Below are 21,919 nucleotides of genomic sequence, written 5' to 3'. Positions count from 1 at the left end.
ATAAGAACAGCCATCTAGCCCAGAATCCTGTCTTCCGACAGTGGCCAATGTCAGGTGCCCCGGAGGGAATGAATAGAACAGGCAATCATCAAATGATCCATCCTCTGTCGCCCATTCCCAGCTTCTGGTAAACAGAGGTTAGGGACACCATCCCTGCCCATCCTGGCTAATAGCCATTGGTGGACCTATCCTCTATGAACTTATCTAGTTCTTTTTTGAACCCGGTTATGGTCTTGGCCTTCATAACATCCTCTGGCAGAGAGTTCCACACATTGACTGTTCATTGTATGAAGAAATACTTCCTTTTGTTTCTTTTAAACCTACTGCTTATTAATTTCATTTGGTGATCCCTAGTTCTTGTGTAGTGAGAAGGAGTAAAAAACACTTCCTTATTTACTTTCTCCATTCTTCCTTCTCCTTCTTCTTATCCCTTCTTCCATTATGTTACTTCTTCTGTCTTTTTATTGTCAAGAAAGGAAGGAAAGCCTAATGAGGGGATTCCCGATTAACCATTGCCATATGCCTCTCATTAATAACAAATGGGCAGTCTCTGACACTGCAGACTTCTGTTTGCATTCTTATACCAGGCATTACATGACTGACACTTGTTTCTTACCAAGATGGGACTTTTAAAGATAAGGTAACTTTTTTTCCCCTTACATACTTCTTCCCTTTGACATAATCCTATTCTACTTGCAAAAAACTGCTAGGCATTCTACACTGATCAGTGGAGGAAATTAAAATTTTTACCTGGAAAAAAAAAAATTCTGTACATGGATGCCTGTCAGTTATCATCTTGAACAACTCAAGGTTCTTCTTCGAGTGCTTGCTCAAGTCGATTCCATTCTAGGTGTGTGCGCGCCCATGTGCACAGTTGTTGGAGATTTTAACCTTAGCGGTATCCATAGGGTTGGCTGTGGTGCCCTCTGGAGTGCCGCGCTCATGCATCGGTATATTAGGCGCCACCAGCCCTATGCCCTCTCAGTTCCTTCTTACCACCCCTGGCAGTTTGTCGGAGCATCTTTCCTTTGTCTAGCAAGTGGTTAGCAGGTTCTCCTTTGGTTTCTGATTTAGTGCTTTGTAAATAGTTTTGTTGATAGTAATTAGCTAGTGAAGTAGTTGTTAAGCACTGTAGTTATAAGTTAGGCAGGGGACTTTGCCCAAGGCGGAGCATGCCCCAGTCTCTGGGTTTTAAGTCCTGCCCTTACTGTAACAGGCCTATGCCTGTTAGTGACCCCCATAGCAGCTGCCTGAAGTGCTTAAGGGAATCACATGTCAAAGAAAAGTGTCGCATCTGTAAGAGCTTTAGTCCCAGAACACAGAAGGAGCGCAACATCCGTTTGAGGGCCCTCCTCATGGAGGCTGCTCTCTGCCCGGCCTTGGGACTGTCCCAGACGGACTCAACTCCCAATACTTTGGCCTCTGTGCGTAGTAAACCCCTGACACCAGGTTCTACCTGGCACTGCTCCCCTTTGCTGGTGCCCAAGAAGAAATCTAAGAAGTGTGACCCGACACCGAGCAAGAAAGACCAAGGGGCATCAGGTGAAAGACCAAGGGGCATCAGGTAAAGGACCCTGTTCAGGCTGCCCGCCTTGAAACCACAGATTGAGACACCAGTCACCATATGGCTGGCACCGGTCATCCTCCCGCCAATTGTCTCCAAGGCGTAGGCCACTGGCACTGAGACTGTGGAAACATTCGCCAATGCGGTACTGATACCCCCGCTCCCGGCACCGATCCGCTTACTTAAGGCACCGTTCATCCATGGTGACAGTTAGCCACCAGACTCAGGCGTGGAAGGCCCCACTGTGGTCACCAGAAGGGGATTCCTTCAGCACAGAAAGGGAGTTCAGCCCCTCACGGAGGTAGCACTGGCATGACTGGGCACCTGAGACTACATCCACCTCCACAATGCTGCCCTGGCAGCAGGGCCAGTGGCCAAGGCAATGGCGCTACTGGAGTGCCTGGGGCATGCCGGTTATGCTGATGCCTCCTTCGCCCCAATCTTTGGTAGCTGCTTCAGAAAAGCAACAGACAGCATGGGTGGCATGACAGGATTGGTGCGTGAAGCACAATTGGACGCTGGGGTGGAGGAACGAGTGCCCACCCCCCAAAACCTCCTTTCCACATGGGGGATGAAGCCCTGGGCTCTCCCCCGGTGATCCAGTTGTCCTCATCTCTCCAGATGAGGCTGTTGCGGGGCCCTCTCATGCTAGCCCACCGGACAGTTTTAAGGAGCACCAAATCCTGCTCCGAAGGGTGGCCACAAACTTAGGCCTAGAGGTGGAGAGACGTGTCTCACTTCTGGTGCATGATTGGGTCCTAAAGATTGCCAAAGCCCTTTGGAAAACCCCATTCTCAATCCCGCCCACCTCCAGGAGAACTGAAAATAAGTATTTTGCCCCAGCCAAGGGGTTTGAATACTTGCATACCCACACTCCCCGGGGTCGTTGGTCATTTCTGCGGCCAATGAGAGATGCAGAAGGGCAATCCAGTTCTATCCCCAAAAATAGAGACCAAGAGGCTGGACCTTTTTGGAAGGAAAATTTATTCCACGGCCAGCCTTCAGTTCCAGGTCGCAAACTACCAGGCTCTTTTGGGGAGATATAACTTTAACCTATGGGACTCCCTCCATAAGTTCAAGGACTCCCTGACCCAGGACTCGGCCCAAGAATTTGGGGCCCTTGTTGAGGTGGGCACTACAGCGACACGGTGCTCCCTCCAAATGGTCTTGGGACGCAGCTGATTCGGCGGCCAGGGTGGTCGCTTCAGCAGTGGTCTTGAGGCACAGTTCTGTAGGGCTGCTACCTGGTCATCTGTTCACATCTCACTACACGCTTACCCAGCAAGTCCAAGACGACGCTGACTTTGGTAGAGCAGTGTTGCAAGCTGCACAACCATGAACTCCTAGCCCATCTACAGGAATACTGCTTGTGAGTCACCTAGAATGGAATCGACATGAGCAAGCACTCGAAGAAAAAATGGTTAGCTACCTTTCATAACTGTTGTTCTTCAAGATGTGTTGCTCATGTCCATTCCATTACCCGCCCTCCTGCCCCTCTGTCGGAGTTGTCGGCAAGAAGGAACTGAGAGGGTCTAAGGACAGCGGCACCTAATATACCAACGCATGAGCGCAGCACTCCAGAGGGTGCTACAGCTGACCCTACAGATACCTCTAAGGCAAAAATCTCCAACAACTGTGCACGTGGGTGTGCACACACCTAGAATGGAATGGACATGAGCAACACATCAAAGAATCATAGAATATCAGGGTTGGAAGGGACCTCATCTAGTTCTACCCCCTGTTTGAAACAGGACCAATCCCCAGACAGACTTTTGCCACAGATCCCTAAATAGGCCCCCTCAAGGATTGAACTCACAACCCTGGGTTTAGCAGGCCAATGCTCAAACCACTGAGCTATACATCAAAGAACAACAGTTACGTAAGGTAGGTTACTGTTATGGAGGTTAACATTTTTAGGTTAGGGTTTTTGATTGTTTTGATTTAAAGAATCCATGTTATTTGTATGGTCTTCTCACCACCATTGACTTAGGCTGGGAGCCAAAGGGAATTGGACACTGAACTCTAATTTAAATTCAATCGGATCTGGTCTCCTAACTCCCTGACTGCCTGTTGAAAATCCCACCCTTAGCTCTTAAACGTATCACTTAGCAGTATTTTAGTGACACTTCCATTAACATTTTTCCCTTTTCCTTTGTGCTATGGGAACTTTGTCTGAAGAATACAGCTAAGAGTTTCTGGTGCCAAAATTTCAGGTGCCTTTTGACGGGTGGTTTTACTTGACCTATCAATAGAGCAACTGACTCAACCATTTCAGATCTACTAGTGCAGGTAAAAGTTCTAACTACAACAAACCAAGCCCATTTTCCATATCCATGCTTGTTACGTTAACGATAGTGACAGATGACCTACGCTTGGGATACTGGCTTTTCATTTCCCTTTAGAGCAGCCTTGAATAAAAAACCTTTACAAAATAAAGTAGTTTTCTGTATTATTTGTTATTGGCTTCCTTTAACTCTAGTTTTCCTTAGTTTGCTTTTGAATAGTTGCTTGTTTGAACTATTCCTGTAGCTCTTTAGATGTTCGGTGAAGAAAGCAAGGGAGAGGGGAAAGGAAGCAAAATTATTGTAAGGGTGAAAATGTCTTCCCAGTCAAAAGTCCATAAACAAATACATCTTCCCTCCCCTCTGCCCAGCTGATAGAGAGGAACTTTATTTAATTTCTTGTTTCTTATTTTTTCCTATTCTGTTAAGAAGTACGGACAGGCATAAGGTAAGTGCATTCTTCCTCCTATACTCATTTAGTAGAATATCAAATAAATTGATAAAAGTTTCTCATTTATAGCCATGGAACCTTGAAATCCAAGGAAGCATTATTCAATGGAATACACCCTACAGTTAGACACCAGGAGCCTTACATTTAAAACAAATGTGGGCCATGATTTGATTTCAACAAAGTTACACCAGCAGTAAATCTGACCTTGTGTATTTCATTCATTAAATATTGGCTACTTCATGAATCATGGTATACACAAAGACTTAATCTAAGATGACGATTTAAAGCCATTGATTTATAAGCAGCCCAGATCAGTAAGTCATTCTCATCTGATACTTGTTTCTTAGCCCACTTAGTGAACTGAGTTGCTGGTCTCTATAGTTTCCATTGAAAGGGTGTCCATGTTAGAGTCATCACCACCAATCTGATGAAGCTCATTGCCACCCTGGGTGGTTGTCTCAGTAGAGAATCTAGAGAGAATGGAATTGGAGAGTGAATCACTCTGCCCCAGGGATGTTCCCTGGACTTCGGGGTTGAGGTAGAGAAGCACACATTGCTACCATGCTTGCCTTGCTTGAGAGAGAGAGCTCCAGTCCTGGGCTTGTCAGTCTGGCACCTATCATGATAACTAACAGCACCTACTAATAGTAATACAGTGAAGTTATTTAACATGAATATTTAAAGTAATTTGATATCCTTATACCAAAAAGAGTTATTCTGGGGAGTAACGTGGCAAGTGTAAAAGTGTGCTTCGTCTCTTAAATGGCTGACAGGAAGTCCATCCATAACCACTTCCTTTTGATTACTGTTGCCTTACATCAGTCATTGCTATTAGGTAATAGGTCTGATGACCAACGATCCAGATGGAAAAGTGAGTATAGTTATTACTGAGCTGTAACAAAATGGGCACTCAGCATGTCTCTGGCATTTTTTTTCATTCATGAGGACAATGGTTATAATTAATTTACAGTAGCAGTGTTTTATTTTTGGTCCTACTTCAGGTCAGATTCCAAACACACAGGTGTAATGTAAAGTCCGTACTTCCTTGGAAGCTAAACTATAGATCATAGATCGGCATGAGTGTATTCCCCCATTTATGCTGGTGGAGCGGAGCAAAAGTATGGGGATCTGTTGTGAGGGGCGTAGAAGGGGAGGAGTTGCAGCTCCATGATATGGAGGCATACTTTGCAGTTTCGTTCCATGTGAGTTTGGGATCCTTTATATTAGAAGAGGAGAGAGCTGTAGAGCTATCATCTCCTTGGGACATGGTGGGTTGCTAGGTGTAAATCTGTACTGGAGTTAATGCCATAGTAAACAACCTTAACTACTCCTCTTGGACCTTCTATCCTCCTTGGAGATGTCGCCTGGGCCATCAATAGTAGACAATCTTCTTAGGAAGAAGTACTTCCAATGGGCAGCACAGAGGGGCTAAGGCTTGTTCTGCAGGGCTGCTGTCTTATTTCTCTCAGGATCTCTAATCTCCACAGGGTTAGCAAGCTATACGTACTCACCCATCCCCTGCTTAAGTGCTAGAATCATGAAAGAATGGAAAGGAAATGCTGAGATTCTCCCTAGAAGTTGTCATACTCTGCTTTGGGGTTTTTGTTTAGAAGGGATGATTGGGACCCTAGTTCACAATTATTATTATATATTCTAATGTAAATGGCTATAGGGTATAGGAATTGAGAGATTCAAGAAGAAAAAAGCTAATGGAGTATCTGGTGCCTGTAACGTAAAACTGCAGCTGCTTTAAGACTGTGTTGAAGTATGAGCCACTATATTCTCTGCTAGCAGTTCACAATGGTGTAAAATTTTATCTGTTTCATCTGATTCATAATTGCTCTTTGGATTTTATGACATTTCGTACTCCCAGATACCACAACTAATTAAAAAATATTATGGTTAAATCTCACTAGCCAAGATATACCAGTTAAAAAGAATGTTTGTTTTTTTTCCCCCCCTGTTAATTTTTAGGTGATGGTTGCAGAAGCATTGAATATTTCGAGGGAAACCTACTTTGCAATTTTGATGGACAGAGCTTCCAATGGACCTGTGATGGTTGGCAGCCCACAGGGAGGTGTTGACATAGAAGAAGTGGCGGCTACTAGCCCGGAACTTATCTTTAAGGTATCAAAATGACATTTCAGATTCAAATTGTAATCAGATTTCCAAATGAAAAAAAAATTCCTCTGCAGAAAGATGTTACAAAAAATAAATAAATTAAAAATTTCATGTAACAAAATAGGGACCTGATCCTGGGAGATGAGGAAGGTTCAGCACCTCCTTGTGTTAACCCTAGACCTCTTTTCCTAATCTAGGCAAAGTCTTAGTGAGACAATTGCTCTAAATTTCACATGTTAAACATCACCTGTATATGAAGCATTTTCTTAATTGTTTCTTAGTATCTTTCATGTTTCACTTTAACTAATTGAAAAGTGTGGTTAGGCTTGTTCTTTTGCACGCAGGCTTAGGGTCAATACCATGATTGCCAATTAAAAAAACCCTACACTTAATTTCAAAGGTGGACGTTCTCAATTATTTCCTCCTCTTAGTATAGGTTTAAGTCTTGCACCTCAGATACTACTGTGTTGTCACTGTTGGCACGTACTCACTGCTGAATGATGAGTAATGCATTCTAGTATTTATAATGTTTCTGTGGCTTGATAATGAGTAGATAAGCTATTCATTTGGGAAAATAATTGGTACAGACATATAATTATGTGGGGGGAAAAGCAAAAATATTTAATGCACATTTTGAAATTATATAAACTTAGTAATATTACTGGGCAGCAATACCACTGTCTTGGAGACTTTCCAGAAGATGTCATAAAAATTAACAGCCTAAATATTCATCAACGCCATCTGTACAGTAATTAAAAATGAAAACTGGTGTCAGATTGTCTTGTCAGCATGCCACCCTGAAGAATTATATAGTTTTTTGGAAGGACTGTTTTATAGATGGTGTGATAATTATAACATACCCTATAGGCAGCTGCTATAGCCTGAATCTCCGAGAACTTTGGCAAACTGCCATACGTTAATTACTAATTTGCAAATATATACTAAGCATTTTTCTTTTCAAGTTATAAATCTCTACTCAGATTGAATACCTTAATTCTCTTTATGTACTTTATTGTAACAGGAGGAAATAGATATTTTTGAAGGTGTAAAGGACAACCAAGCATTGCAGATGGCAGAAAATTTAGGATTCAAAGGACCTTTGCAACAGCAGGTAACTTGACAGGGAAGGGTTCAATTGTCTTCAGACAAAAGGTGTGGAGGTGCCAGTTCTGCTAAGTGATTGGTTCTGAGAGGTTTTACGCCTTTTAGGGTAATGCTTAAAACGTTTGTATCTTAATAAATTGAACCTCTCTCATAACAGGTCTTGCCTATTTTAGATGCAGGTATGGGTGCTAACAGAAAATTTATTGTTCCTGAAATTAAATAGATTCAGTCCTTGATCTTGTGAGTTCCATTGATTTCAGTGGGTGTAATGGATTGCCCACATGGATCCCTTTGCTGGATCAGGTCTTTAATATCTCAAATGCAATATGACAGAAATCAATAAATAGGTGTTTTGTATAGCAGAAGAATGTTTTACTTTTTTAAAGTCTGAGACACAATCAAACAAAGGCTGCCAGTTTGCTGAGGGGATTCTGAGAGTATAATTTTCAATGCATCAGCGCTTATCTCTGTTTTATGCTAGGAATTCTATATAGTACATAATATCACAAGAAACAGTGCTGGAGTGAATCACTTTGTAGATAGGAAACAGCTGTATTTGGGTTAATGTTAATAGGTGTTAAAGACAGCTATCATAAGCTCTTTCTTCATACTTTTCCCCATAATATCAAAATGCCTTTTCTGTAGAATCTTTCCATTTTTAATACAGCACTTCTAATTATTTTCCATCCCAACTGTGCAATTAACAAATGCATAATCATTAAGTTGATTAACGCACATTTGAAGATTTAGCAGTATCTTCAGTGAGAACGAATGATTATCTCAAACCTTTCAACCCTTGCAAAGTTCTGGTACTTAATTATTGACAACAATACTGGGACTGTTAAACTGAACTATTGTGTATGTTTCTTTCCATGTACCATAACCTCTTCAATGGGATTTACTGAAGTATGTAAATGGAATAAATAGGTCATTAAATAAAAAGGTCCATCTGAATAGCAACTACTTCTAGGGTATGATTCTGTGCTGCTCCTCTAAAGGTACGTCTACACCTCAGAAAGACCGACTGCAGCCAGTCTCAGAGCCCGGGGCTAAAACTGACTCAGAATCGCGCTGTGGGGCTAAAAATAGCAGTATAGATGTTTTGGGTTTAGGCTGGAGCCCAGACTGTGAAACCCAGCGATGGGGGTGGGTCTCAGAGCCCAGGCTCCTGCCCCAGCCTGAACATCTACCCTGCAAGTTTACAGCCCACAGCCTGAGCCCTGCAAGTCCGAGTCAGCTGACCCAGGCCAGCCACACGTATTTAATGGTTGTGTAGACCATACCCTTAGGGTCTCAGCACAGAACTTGCAGCCTAGGGGCCAGGGAGCTATGGTGGCTTTAAGCACCTTTGTGCCCTCCTGATTCTGGGCTGCTGTATAACTTACAGCTGCCTTATGGCCCACAGTGCTGCCCGGACTCTCCTTCGCACTGCAGGTAGTGGCCTCATCCCCAGGATGTTCTGCCTGCCCTGGCATGCCCCCTACGCCAAGGCTTGCAGGAAATAGCCGTAGGGCTGTTGTCTACACTCAGTGCCTGTGCTGGGAACTTCTGCCCTGATACTAGGCTTTTGGAGCCCCTTATACCGTTCCTGCCCTTTTTTCCTTGTAATAAAGGGCTCGGAGTGGGCGTGAGACTGTCATCCCAATTTTATAGACCTGCTCAATGCTACCTTAAAAACAAGAGCATGGCTAAATTCTGATGCAGTAAGGAATTTCTAGTAGTTAATGTCACACGAGCTCCTATTTTAGTTGATTTTAATCATATGTTAGTTTGGTGCAAATTGTATTTTTTTATTTATTTATATGGATTTAATGTCTACTACTATTAATGTCTCAGTCACAGGGGCGCAATTCCTTGGGAGAGTCACCCATAGAACTGAGAGCAGGATTTGGCCCATTTGGTGTAGTCCCGAAGAAAGTGCAAATATATGTGCATACAGAACACAAACACACACAATTAGAGCTTGGCAAATGTCTCAGAATGGAATTTGCATTGGCTGTGTTCAGGAACCTTTTGAATTCATTTTCTGCAGATTTTCGACTGAGCAAGTTTATTGGCAGAAACGTTTGTAGAAACTGAATATTATGCACATATTTGTGAGAAATGAATGTTTAATTCAAAGATGAGTATTCACACCAGAAATCTCATTCTAATAATTATGCCATCATCCAGTTAGGAAACAGGTTACATATTTCTGTGTCCAATTAAAACTAAGACAGATAATAGCTCAAATATTAAACACAAGTAACAAACTGCTTGGGAATGGCCCACAAAACAAGAATTTGCGGAGGAGGGCTAGCTCAGTGATTTGGCCTGCTAAACCCAGGGTTGTGAGTTCAATTCTTGAGGGGGTCATTTAGGGATCTGGGGCAAAAATCTGATGGTACTTGGTCCTGCTGTGAAGGAAGGGGACTGGACTGGACTTAGTGATCTTTCAGGTCCCTTCCAGTTCTATGAGATAAATATATCTCCATATTAAATTAAAAAATTATGTTTAGAGATTATTTGGCACATATTTAATAACAAATAAGTTTAGAAACCTGGAAGTTGGTACTGATACAATATATATGTAAAGCACAACCATTCCCTCAATGTTACACAACTGTAGTATTTTGAGATAATGGTCCAACAGTAGTAGTGGGGTTTTTCATAAAGGCAGAAGCAACATAAAAGCAAGTTTGGTTTTTAATTTGGTTCCCTTCCTTACTTTCCGAAAGATCCCAAATGTTTTGGTTTGAGTTTTTGATTAACTGAACCACTGACCAAGATAAAAAGCTTTGGAGTGTGTGGTTTTTGGGGTCCCAATCTTTCTGCTACCTCATTGCAACCAATAGCGTTGCAATATGAAAATTCGTTGCAGGTGGAAAGGTTGGTTTACTTAGCTAACCTGTTAATAGGGGAATGGCGGAGGAAAACAGTGGTTGGGGACTTAATATTATGTCACGATTAGCCCCACCCACCCACAGCCACAGAGAGAGAGGAGGGGGCAAAGAACAGCAGTGGGGAGCAGGAGAGGCCGACTTTTAAATAAACAAACCCAATCTTTCAATTGTTGTTTCTACAGGGAAAAGTTGCATTTTGATGTAGGAGGGAGATTTATATTTTTTCTAAACAGATTCAGCAATTAATCTGCACTCATGAAATCCACATTGCTTCTCAGTTTCTGAATTTAGACTCATTAACATAACTACTTAACTTGAATATCAGCATACCGGAGAAAATATATTCATTATGAACTCAAAAACTTCTTTGACTGTGCTTAAATTAAGCTTGTTTATTTTAACGATGCTGTTCATTTTACTGAAAATCCCCAGTTTGTATACTATGAAGATAGCATTTACGAATGTTTATTAAAACTTTTAGGCTTTATTCTTAATATTTTTGGTAAGGTAAAATTCCATTTGAATTAAATACTCCTGTAATTCGGTAGCTGAGAGCTGCTGTAATCTTCTACCAGACTTGAGATTTCATGTAATTTGAGATACTAAAAATAGATGTAAAGGTTTACTGTTGCCTTTTTGTGCATGCTACTTACAAATCACTTGATCAAATTTAGGCAGCAGATCAAATTAAGAAGCTGTACAACCTTTTCCTGAAAATTGATGCTACTCAGGTTGAAGTGAATCCATTTGGTGAAACTCCAGAAGGACAAGGTAAGGAATGAAAGAAAACAAATGAATATATTATAATTCTTTCTTTATGCAAACTATACATTAAATTGCATGGATGTCGATAGCAGCAGCTTTGCATTAATTTCATTGTGTAATTTAATTTAAGCAATATTCATAAATGTTCCCATGATAGATTTTAACATGGCAGTAGCATTTATGTCATCTCAATACTGAAAGTATCGGCGTCTGCATGTTGCTTGGTGACAAACAGCAACTTTTTCTACTTTTTATGCAAAGTATTTTTGCTCATGCTATTGTAATTAGTGGGCTAGAGAGGGAAAAATCATTATTTTAGGATTTCATCTTGAATGTACAGGTAAGTTGCAGTTATAGATGCATGAACATGAAAGACATTGAAGCATAGGAGAGAGGAAGACCTATTGGACTAAAGGAGTTCACACCTGATTGTATCCTTTGGGAAGGTGAAGGATTTGCTTCCCCAATAGAAGTAGGTATAATAATAAGACTCTGCAAGATAAAGATGGGAAGCTGCTTTATCTTGCACGTTTTCTGTTGGTGGCTTTTTCCGATATAACCCTGCCTTTCTGCACTCTTGGTATATTAATTACACCAGCTTGTCTTCACAGCAATTTACTGGACATGTACAATACACCATTTATGTTTCCTCTGGGTTTGCCCCTGTCTCTTTACAATGTTGTAAATGCATTGAAAAATTATAGTCTTGAAAAAATAATAGTAAGTTAGGTTTGGTGCAGTAAAAGGATGTGTTTGAATTTAAGAGACGTGGTGGAGAACAAAAATATCGCCCTAATCCTTTACATCAAGTCATTAATAATGGGACAAACTGCAAAAGTCTTAGATATTCAGGTAAACCTTCAGGACAGAATTGAATGGAGCAACAGCATCTAACCTGGCAGGAAGAGCTGTAAACAAAGGCATTGATTCTTGGGAGATGTGATAAATGGAAGAGCAGTGAGAAGAGGATTTATTTCAGGAGTGGCGTAACGGAGTGGTGGAGAGGAAGCTGAGGAGGCTATGGCATCAAGGAAAAAGGTTGTGGTTTAGGTGTGGTCAAGTAGAGTGCTGGTGCAAGGAGCCGGTATGAAGTGCAAAGGATGGCATAACTCAAAGCTGAATCTGTTTCAACGGAGTGTAAGAGCAGCAGACTTCTCATTCATTTCAATAGGCAGCAACCACATTTGGCAATCAGCCATTGTGTTATACAACCAGGATGGAATTTTTCAAGGACAAGGAAGTAGGGATTGTTGGGCTGGCTAACACTATGTATTACAATAAATAAGATGTATTATCAAAGTAGAATATGACATCCATGCCGCTCTTTGTGATAGTATTATAGCAATTAGTGGGTGGCAAATTATTCACCATATACTTATTTAGATTTAAATGAAACCTACAATCTTATATTATAAGCTGCTATTAAAATAATGAATGTTAAATGCATGTACACACAAGTGCTTAAAACACATTCCCATTATCAGGCCCAGATCACTTTTGGGTTTATCTACACATGAACATAAGAATGGGCATGGTGGGTCAGACCAATGGTCCATCTAGCCCAGTATCCGGTCTCTGAGAGCAGCCAGTGCCAGATGTTTCAGAAGGAATGAACAGAACTGGGCAGTTTATCAAGTGATCCAATCTCTGTCATCCAGTCCCAGCTTCTGCCAACCAGAGATTAAGGGACACCTAGAATGTGGGGTTGCATCTGTGACCATCTTGGCTAATAGCCACCGATGGACCTATCCTCCATGAACTTATCTAATTCTTTTTTGAACCCAGTTCTTCTTTTGGCCTTCACATCTCCCTCTGGCAATGAGTTCCACAGGTTGACTGTGCGTTGTGTGAAGTACTTCCTTATGTTTGTTTTAAACCTGATGCGCCCCCTCCTGTAAGTAACCAATACTCACTTTGCTACTTCCTATGGTCCCCCACTCCATTAATCCTCTCACTCCTTCCAACAGGATATCCGTTTTTAAAGAGCCTGTAATATGACCTAGCAGCTCTTGCAAGTCTGTTTGCCAGGGCCTGTCAAAGAGGCTATCAGAAAGGTTGGACCCTGCAACCATCATGATGGAATAGTCAAAGGACTTGTTGGAATATGTCAGTCAATACTCAATATCTGGAAGATCTGTTAATTCTGACTATTAGGTTCTCAAACAGCACCCATCACCCTAGCATCAGAGAACTTACCAAAATTATGACATGTAACTGTAAGGATATGTTTCTTCTCTGGCTATTCCCTCCATTTATTAGGGATTACATATGTATTTTGTATTTATTTATTGTGGTGCTGTGGGAAGGCTAGACCAAAGAGGTGGTCTTGTGCATTTTACTCTGAAAATCATAAGGTTCATATTCACCCTGATCTCTTCTGAGATTTAATTCCAGATTCATGGGCCCCTTGCTGAGAAAGCTCTGCTGATGAACACATGAGTTTCATTTTTTTTTTCTGTGAAGTGAGGAGTGCTGGATAGCAGTGTCTAAGGCTGACACATTTGGGATTATAGGAATCTCAAAAATGGCATTTTTGTGTGTGTGGTTGTATTTATTTAGGTATCCAGATTGAGTAGGTATTCATGTGGATGCTGAGAATGTGAACAGACTTAATTATCAGATGCCTTTGGTGGAAGGTAACATAAAGTAAGGGGCAGGTTCCTCCATCTCCCCATCAGTACCACCTAAGTCTTCTTCTGAGATACTCTTCGTCCAGTTGCTGATATCAGCCATGTCACTGGTTCGCTGAAAGATGATGCTGTTAGTGTCAGCTGTGAAGGTAATACAGGGCTAGATGTCATTGGCTTATTGCTGGCATTTTTGGTCTGTAACGTTTCACAGTCTGCTCTAATGGGTTCACTGAGATGAACAAGACGAGAGAGTGGACGGATCCCTATGGGATCCACACCTAGGGCTTTGAAGGTGGAGGAGACAGTATCTCTTACGTGCCTCTCTCTAGGTTTGGCCTGCGAAGGATCTTTGAAGCTATTTCCACATGATCCACTAACCCCTTCAATTTCTTTGAGTCAGGGCAGCAGGGTTCCATAGTTGGCCATACCACACGCTGTGGAGAAGTAAGACAATAAGATTGTAGATGCATGGCCCATAAATATGGTTCATAAACAGCAAAAGATCATCCTTCACTAACATCAGCCCCATCTCTATTTGCTGTCCTGGCTAGAAGCCTGACAGGGAGGGATCCAAGAAACTGGCTACGTTTAGGTGAAGATGCTCAAAGCAGGACCAACACCAGCTAAATCATCTCAGCCTGGGCGTTGTCAAGCCAGGCCTTAAAAACCTCTAAGGAGGAGATTCCACCACCTCCCTAGGTAACCCATTCCAGTGCTTCACCACCCTCCTAGTGAATTAGTGTTTCCTAATATCCAACCTGGATCGCCCCCACTGCAACTTGAGACCATTACTTCTTGTTCTGTCATCTGCCACCACTGAGAACAGCCGAGCTCCATCCTCTTTGGAACCCCCCTTCAGGTATTTGAAGGCTGCTATCAAATCCCCCCTCACTCTTCTCTTCCGCAGACTAAATAATCCCAGTTCCGCCAGCCTCTCCTCATAAGTCATGTGCCCCAGCCCCTAATCATTTTCGTTGCCCTCTGCTGGACTCTCTCCAATTTGTCCACATCCCTTCTGTAGTGGGGGGACCAAAACTGGACACACTACTCCAGGTGTGGCCTCACCAGTGCCTAATAGAGGGGAATAATCACTTCCCTCGATCTGCTGGCAACGCTCCTACTAATACAGCCCAATATGCCTTTAGCCTTCTTGGCAACAAGGGCACACTGCTGACTCATATTCAGCTTCTCATCTAGTGGTCCTTTTCTGCAGAACTGCTGCTTAACCAGTAGGTCCCCAGCCTGTAGCGGTACATGGGATTCTTCCTTCCTAAGTGCAGGACTCTGCACTTGTCCTTGTTGAACCTCATCAGATTTCTTTTGGCCCAATCCTCCAATTTATCTAGGTCACTTTGGACCCTCTCCCTACCCTCCAGCGTATCTGCCTCTCCCCCCAGCTTAGTGTCATCCACGAACTTGCTGAGGGTGCAATTCATTCCATCATCCCGATCATTAATAAAGATGTTGAACAAAACCGGCCCCAGGACCTACCTCTGGGGCACTCCACTTGATACCGGCTGCCAATTAGACATCGAGCCATTGATCGCTACCCGTTGAGCCCGACAATCTAGCCAGCTTTCTATCCACCTTATAGTCCATTCATCCAATCCATACTTCTTTAACTTGCTGGCAAGAATACTGTGGGAGACCGTATCAAAAGCTTCGCTAAATTCAAGATATATCACATCCACTGCTTTCCCCATATCCAAAGAGCCAGTTATCTCATCATAGAAGGCAATCAGGTTGGCTTGCTAGTGGGGTAGATTTATCTGTAAGGATATTTTGGAATTTAAGCTTTGTGGGCAGACCGTTCTGGTTTGTGTTTACTTGTCTTGCAACTGGGAGGGATTTGATTTGTGCCTTTAGGAAGTGGTGGTCTGTCCACGGGTGTTTCTTGTCTATCTAGAGCCTTAAAATCGCATCCAGGATATGACTGATTGTCCATATAGGCCCAGAGATTAGAAACTGAAGTTAGAAAATGTGGAGGGGAGATTTTGGGTTATTACAGCAACAGGAATTGTCATCATGGCTGTTGAAATCTTCCATTCCAATAGGAAAAGATAGTCACCATGTCAGACAGCATCTTCATCAGCTCCTTTGGGAGGAGTGGTGATAAATACAAGCTTTTTAATTGTCCACAGTTACTTTGTACATAAACTTATTTTCATTAAAAACTAAATAGAATAGTTTTAATATAGTTTGGTTCCCTTTGCTCAGAAATTCAAGAACTCGGTTGTGAGTAGAGACTGCAACAATCTTTTGTCCAACTGGCCAACAATCTTTTATTCATTAAATCAAACACAGAAGAATTGGCAGAGTAGTAGACAACAGACTTTTCCTGTGCTTTAGATTGAAATTCTGTTGGTATTAGTGACTACTAGAAACTTAAACAAAAACCCCACTTGATAAGTGTTGTTGCAGCTAAGTTGTTTTTTGTTCAGGTTTTTGGACATTAACATGCAGTATCACAAAGTGACATTTTTAAAACAAACATCAGTAGAAATAATTTTCTTGCAGTTCCATGTGACAGTAATTCAGAGATTGAATTATAATCATGATCAAGTGTATGTGTGTGTTTTGAGTATAATGAGCAGTAGTCAAATAAAACTGAATTAGGAAAAAATGATTAATTACCAAAATTTATAAATGCTGCCTTGATACAAGAGCATATTTTTGGTGGTTGTTGGTGGGGTTGTTTTGTTTTTATTTTCTGTTTTCAAAAACCCTAAAGTATTTTGTATAGATTTTGCATTTGGAAAATGAACAACAATATTTCAGAGTGGAAAATACAATTTGAGAATTTTAGTACAGTATTGGATGCTTGGTTTCTAGTTCATCTAAGATGCACTAATGACATAGAAATGGATTAATGACCTTTATTTTATAAATCTTATTCAGTTTAATAAATTTAAGTAAAATTCCTATCAATCAATCATAGCTTTATTAAGTTTTCACCCAGTTTGTGAAACTTTTTTTCCGTGGTGCAAAGCCAGGACTGTTGTCCAATGTATTTCCACCAGAAGCCAAGTTTTAAACATAAAGGGGAATTCTGCCCTCAGGAAACCCAGTAGACCAAATCTTGCTTGCCTCGTTTATGTGAAAAATCCTATTGACTTCACTAGAACAAATTGGAGTAAAGTGAGCAGGGTTTTTGTTTAGTGTGTGGGTGCTGGTGGTCTGTGATATATAGAAGGTCATACTAGATGATCTGGTGGTTCCTTCTGGCCTTAAAAATCTGACTCTATGGTTTTTCCATTCACGAAAATGGGGATGCATAGTCAAATAATTTGAGTAAAAGCAAGGTATTGAAATATACACTGATAATGGTTATCTTGTTTGGATCACTTCAAAAAGTGGGGTCCAAATTCTCTTGATACGTATAATGGGGTAAACTGGCTCTTTAAGAGTAGAGGGAGGTCACAAGACCCCATTCCAGGGAGTTGGAATGATCAAAGGCCCAGGAAATGGCCTGGTGTAACAGAAGAGAGACTGCAGTCCCAGGAAATTTTGTATTGGATGGGGGGAAAACCCCAGGACATTGTTCTTTTAAGGCCCCGGATCAGGAGCCTTGTAGTGTAGTGTGAGGCAGGGTTCCCCTCTCTTCCAGCAATTCGGAGGAGCCCTCTGGATGAGGGCAGTATATCAACTGCTTTCTCCCTCAAATGGGGAGACACTGGCAAGAGAAGGAAACCAGAGCCAAAAGGCCAGACTCCAGGGAGAGAGAGCTATGAGAAGTGACCCTGTGAAGAGCTCCATGTGAATGGTGGAAGAGCCAGTAGGAACCTTTGGATGGCAATGATGGACTGTTTGGAATTGTTTGTGGGCATTAAACCTGCCCCAAGTAGAGGGTGTAAGACTTATGAGAGAGGCTGTAAGGGGCCCTGAAGAGGAGAACAGAGGGAGGCTGCTGCAAAGGGAACTCCAGCCACAAGAGACTACTCAGGAAGTGGCAGCCTTCTTACAATAGGATTCTGATGAACAGAGCTTATGATATGAGACCTTTAAAGAGGCACGATATCTTCAAACAAGTAAATAAATACTGGGGAACAATCCTGGGCTGGTAACAGGCTGGACTCAATTACCAAATAATATGCCGTTTGCATACTAAAGATTTTTTCTTTTAATGTATTAGAAACTTTCCACTTAAATTAGAAGATGTTAAGGGCTGAATTCTCTGGTTCAGGATTTGCATGCGAAACAGGCCCACAGCTGTGGATTGCTGCACAGGGAGAGGTTGCTGCATGTTTCATCTTTCGGCTGTGTGGACCTGCTGCTGCTAGAGAACTGTGGAGAAATCGCCCTGTTGAGAACTCCAGCAAAAAAGGCTAAGGCTGTGTCCGAATCTGGTGGGTGTGTGGGAGCAGGGAGGCCAGTGTCTGATGCTTGGGGGGCGCATCTGACCTGGAGCTGGGGCAAAGAGTGAAGGTAGCGTGTAGGTTCTGCAATGGGGTAGAAGGAGCATCGGGAAGCTGAGTAATGAGTAAGTGCAGGTATTGGTGCTCTTGAACAAGATCGTGCTCTGTAGCTGAGAGATTGATGCAGGGAGCCAGGTTAGTACCTTCTACTGATGAGGTTCAGGGCAGAGGAGACGTGAGCTGGTGTAGCTGGGACAGCCTCTGAGCTTTTCAGGAATGGCTGAGGTTGCAGAAGGTTCCAAGCAGGGCATCCTCAAAAGGACTGTCGCAGTGGCCGCACCACTTTTTTCCACTCTTCTATACCAGGTGAGTGTAGGAGGGGAGCAGGAGCAGAGTGCCTGGAGGAACTGCCTGAGTGGCAGAGATGAATGGAATTCTCCCTCTGCCCATTTTCTGCTTTGTTCACAGCAGAGGATGCCAGCAGCATTTCATCCTTTAAAAACTTAACAAAAAGCAAACAAACAAAAACCCCAACAACACACCCTTCTGTATCTAGGCACATTTGAATAGCTTATTGCAATTATTTATCCAGAAAAAATACAGCACAGCACATGAAGAGAGTTTGTTCTTGTCAAAATAACAATTCAGATGGGCTTATTTTTTGCTGCTTTCATTTTTCACTTATGTCTGCATTTCTGTTATGAAATGTATTGTCCTGTGTGTTTCCTTTTGTCTCATTTTGTAACACATTCCTTTGTTAATATTCTTGGGTCAAAGGCCTATAACTGTCAATATTTATTTATTATTTTTTTGTTCTCAGTGTAAGCTGTTGAATTAGCAACTCCCCAAATCTTTTACTACTAAGAAAAACAACAAAAACTCTCCATGAATATAAGTATTGAAGCCTTCTTTGATATTTATTCAGAAGGAAAATTCATTTGTATAATCTATCATGCGTGTAACAATGTGCTTTTGATGGTGAAAATTGTTTGATAAATATTAATAGGTGTTGTTTTTTTCTTGCTACTTTGTACGTAGTGTGGCCTTTTGTTAAAGATGAATGTTCCACAGAAATAAGATTCCGTTAATGTGACACTGAAAATGTTTATGTCTAAGGTAAACTTAGAATGGAAAACCAAATGCCCCCCAAACTGCATTTTATTCTAGCTCTGGGCATTTCATTAAATAAGCCAGGGAGCATTCGAAAAGGGAAGTTGGTTGCATGGTTCTGATGTTGGTATAGGCCCTAATTCATTGTTAACAAAAATTAATGCATTACTAATGCATTGGAAAGCATATTATTGACTTCACATATTTCTTATTCTAGCAGATTCCCACATGACTTACTCGAATAATTTGTATTTATTATAGGGTAAGATCTAGAATCTTCCATGGGATATTTATCACATATGTACACTAGTAAGTAGCTCTCCAAAATTGCAGTAGCTGAGACTGGTCTTGATCTATTGTGATTTATTCCAGTACTGATTGTGAGTCAAGGGCAGAAAATTATTTTATTTAAAAGAATTAAAATAAAACTATTCCATCAGAAAGTAAGAGTAATACTTTCCTATATGGTATTCTTTTTTGTTTGCTCTCTGTGTATGTCTGTGTACATGTGCACACAACAGTGGCAAGACACAGCTGAAGACACAATAGATACAGACAAACATTGCTATCAATTTTATATTATAATAGCATTAACAGTTTCCAGGCATTTAGTCTGTCTGGCTTGCCGCAAAACATCAGTTGCTTCAGCCAGTCATTAATTTCTAGTAAACGTCCAAACCAGAGGTCATTAATGCTTAAATAATAATTTGTATATATTCTTATTTTTACTATTACATTTTTAATCCATTAAGATGTTTGCCTTTGCAAAACCCATAAAAGTAGTCAGTCAGTGTTCATCATATCCGTTCATAGTAAACTCATTTTTCACCCTTAGAATTAAAATAGCCCATAACTATTATTAAAGATAGTCCTATTTAGTTGCTGCTTAGTGCTTTCTTACAACCACAACAGATGTTCAAGTTGAAGAAAAGCCTTGTATGTACTTTCCCATTTTCTTTATTTATAAAAAGTTGTGTTGATCATGCTTAATGTATACTTAAAGCTATTGTTAATTTCTTTAAAGGAAGAGTTTGCAAGGAACCAAATAGACTGTAAAATAAACTTTTTCTTCAGTTATATTCTTTATCTACTATGGAGCTATTTAATGTGTTTTGTGTGTGTGTGTGTGTGTATAATATATATATGACTGTGCATTTGACTTTAAATACATTGTGATCTTTTCAAAAAGTTGTAACACTTTGAGGTTGGAGGACCTACAAGTTTGCTAATGGTTGAAATGATTTGTTGGGGTCACTACAACTGTATACATCATGAAAACCACCCTCGTAACTGACATCTTTATGGATGGGGCAGTTAAAATGAGCATGGAACACAAACGGTTCTCCTACTCTATAAGTAGTTTCCACAACCCATAACTTAAGACACCTTGACATTATTGCGTGGGGAAACTTGCAGTGCCATCACCCATGCCTGGACTTTGGAAAAATGTGTTTTAGGGCCCTAGTCCTGCTTTCCAAAACTTCTGTTGATTACTATGGAAGCAGAATCAGGGCCTTAGTACATAATTATGAAAGAATATTGCACTTTTATGTGACATTACATATGCGGTGGTGAATTTCTGAATTAAAAACGACCATTCAGTATCCGTAATTTGATGATTTTTTTCCCCCCTTCATTTAGTTGTTTGCTTTGATGCCAAGATAAACTTTGACGACAATGCCGAGTTTAGGCAAAAAGAGATATTTGCCATGGATGACAAGTCTGAGAATGAGCCTATGGAAAATGAAGCTGCCAAATATGACTTAAAGTACATAGGACTGGATGGGAACATTGCTTGCTTTGGTAAGAAAAGCAATCTGTCTTCGTCTGTTATCTTGGAGTAACCAATTAACAATTCAGAGTTTTCAATATCAATTGACTAATCTGTTTCTGTTTACAGTCATTTACAGAGAGTATTATCAGAAATATTTACAATTAAGTAATAATCTAAATACATAAAATTACTCACATGCTTAAGTGTTTTCAGCATCCGGTCCTATTTTATTACCAGTGAACTCTTTAAAGTGACACCACCAATTCAAAAATCACATTTCCATCTGATGACACTGTATCTACTGTTACAAGTGACCCCTAAGATTGTTAGCTCATTGGTTGATTGTTAGTCATATAGTGAGAATTACTCTGACAGAAAGATATTAAAGACAAATATATGCTTTCTCAATTTGTAAAATTTGCTTGATTTGTGTATTTTGATTTTCATTCTATTTTTTGACAGCACTTTGAGTGAATAGTCCTTTTTATTGTCTTGCTGATGTCACCTGCACTTCCCCAAATTCTGTAAGAAGGTAATAGTAGTAATAGGTAATCCTAGTACTACCAACAGCAAACATGAAGCTGAAATTGAAAGGGCAGCAGGCAGGAGTGTGCACATAGTTTAAAAAGGGGATGAAGTTGATCTGTAAGTCTGCGCATGTTTAGCGCTGCTATTTTCAGGTTAGCCCGGATGACCCTTCTAAATATCAACAATGGGTGCAGGGGGAAAAGAAGAATTATTTAAAAAAATCAGAAAATGCTATTTAAAAGGCTTTAAAAAACAAAAACAAACTGGATTTAAACTTTGGTTTCTCACAATGTAAATTTAGCTCCCTTGACATCTCAATATTTCTCATGTCAAACAGTAATTGATAAATCTTG

At 40.9% G+C, this 21,919-nt stretch overlaps 1 protein-coding gene across 2 annotated transcripts in view; it reads left to right on the top strand.

Moving 5' to 3' along the window:
• SUCLG2 (succinate-CoA ligase GDP-forming subunit beta) overlaps positions 1–21,919 on the top strand; it is a 210,535-nt gene that overhangs the window by 105,036 nt on the left and 83,580 nt on the right. For both annotated transcript variants that reach the window (XM_005297815.4, XM_065550711.1), the window contains 4 exons: positions 6,272–6,424; positions 7,440–7,529; positions 11,079–11,175; positions 20,906–21,067. In XM_005297815.4, the coding sequence (XP_005297872.3) occupies positions 6,272–6,424; positions 7,440–7,529; positions 11,079–11,175; positions 20,906–21,067 (502 nt within the window). The remainder of the gene's footprint in view (positions 1–6,271; positions 6,425–7,439; positions 7,530–11,078; positions 11,176–20,905; positions 21,068–21,919) is intronic.

The sequence above is a fragment of the Chrysemys picta genome, chromosome 7 (genome assembly GCF_011386835.1).
Source record: "Chrysemys picta bellii isolate R12L10 chromosome 7, ASM1138683v2, whole genome shotgun sequence".
NCBI lineage: Eukaryota > Metazoa > Chordata > Testudines > Emydidae > Chrysemys > Chrysemys picta.
The sequence above is the reverse complement of the archived record's forward strand: the minus strand, read 5'-3'. Positions and strand labels throughout refer to the sequence as shown.